This window comes from Penaeus monodon, chromosome 21 (assembly GCF_015228065.2).
Source record: "Penaeus monodon isolate SGIC_2016 chromosome 21, NSTDA_Pmon_1, whole genome shotgun sequence".
In the NCBI taxonomy this organism is placed as follows: Eukaryota; Metazoa; Arthropoda; class Malacostraca; order Decapoda; family Penaeidae; genus Penaeus; species Penaeus monodon.
Genome location: NC_051406.1, coordinates 12,511,337 through 12,512,474, shown reverse-complemented (window position 1 = coordinate 12,512,474; position 1,138 = coordinate 12,511,337). Strand labels below are relative to the sequence as shown.

Here is a 1,138-nt window from a genome sequence, read left to right as displayed (position 1 = left end):
TAATATACTCTATGATATATGCTTAAAGCCGTGAAACACAAGTTAATAAAGGATATAGGCGAAATAGAGTTATCAAAGGAACAGTTCTCTCAGTAAGCATTGCTATTACAACTATAAAGATTTGCCTGATGGTTCTGATAGCTGTAAGCCTTTAGAAACTGTGATACGATTTTAAGATTGATGAATTTTACGTAATGATGAGACAGAACGTGGGACTGGCAATTCATCGCGTTATCAGTTGCAAGTGCAACTACGCTCGATACACGGTTTATTTTATCATTTTATTAATTTTCGTTTCATGTCAGTCAGAGAACATTTATTCCAAAACGCCTAACCATGCACGAAACAATAACCCTTGTTGTTAAGCCACTACATAATAATCCGAGCTCTCTTTGGCGCACGTTCAACAACAAAACAAACGCAACGTTGTGATTCAGTAATCTGAGAGTGAGGCAAGCTGTTCAGGCGTCGGTTCGAGGAAGAGGGCGAGTTTAGCTCAAACGTTCTGGGCCTCGACCAATCGCAGCGATCAAGGAAAAAGGACCAGAACGTGGTTAAGTATGACCCTCCCTCCAGTGTTTGGTATAGCGCTCACTCCACAGCATTTGCCCTTGGAGTTGTTGAATTTCAATCTCTTAGGTTGGATTCAGGACGCTTCACTGACCAACAACAATATACCAAGCCAGAGCCGAAAAATATATATAACAGCAAATATATCTGCAAACGCCATGATGTCTTTTGGCTACACTGGCATCACGGACACATTCGTTCACAGTCCTTTTAGCCTCGACGACTTCTACGCGGCAGGAGAAGCCACCAATATCGACGCGGCAAGAGGGAGTCCACACCACGGCGCATCTTTTCAAAGTCTCGATGTCACAAGATGGCGAGGTCAGGTAGGGGCTGGCATACATACACTTTTGAATCCTTGCAAAACAATAAATATCAAGGTGGTGACGGCGGGGCCTAACATAGCTTATCTTGCACTCCTTAGGAGTGCCTCGAGTGGGTCACAAGCATATGCCGACGAGCGAGGCCATTGCAACTGCCGCAAATACGTAGGAACGTATTTTCTAGAATTGTCTACCACCTTAATTATACTGGATCTCTGATAGACTGAGCTGTTAGACTTGACCAA

At 43.6% G+C, this 1,138-nt stretch overlaps 1 protein-coding gene across 1 annotated transcript; it reads left to right on the top strand.

The window, feature by feature from the left end:
- Positions 1-28: 28 nt before the first annotated feature.
- On the top strand, positions 29-1,120 carry LOC119586572. The gene is made up of 2 exons (XM_037935324.1): positions 29-896; positions 995-1,120. The coding sequence occupies exons 1-2, from the start codon at positions 561-563 to the stop codon at positions 1,118-1,120; spliced, it is 462 nt and encodes a 153-aa protein (XP_037791252.1). The 5' UTR covers positions 29-560.
- Positions 1,121-1,138: the final 18 nt, after the last annotated feature.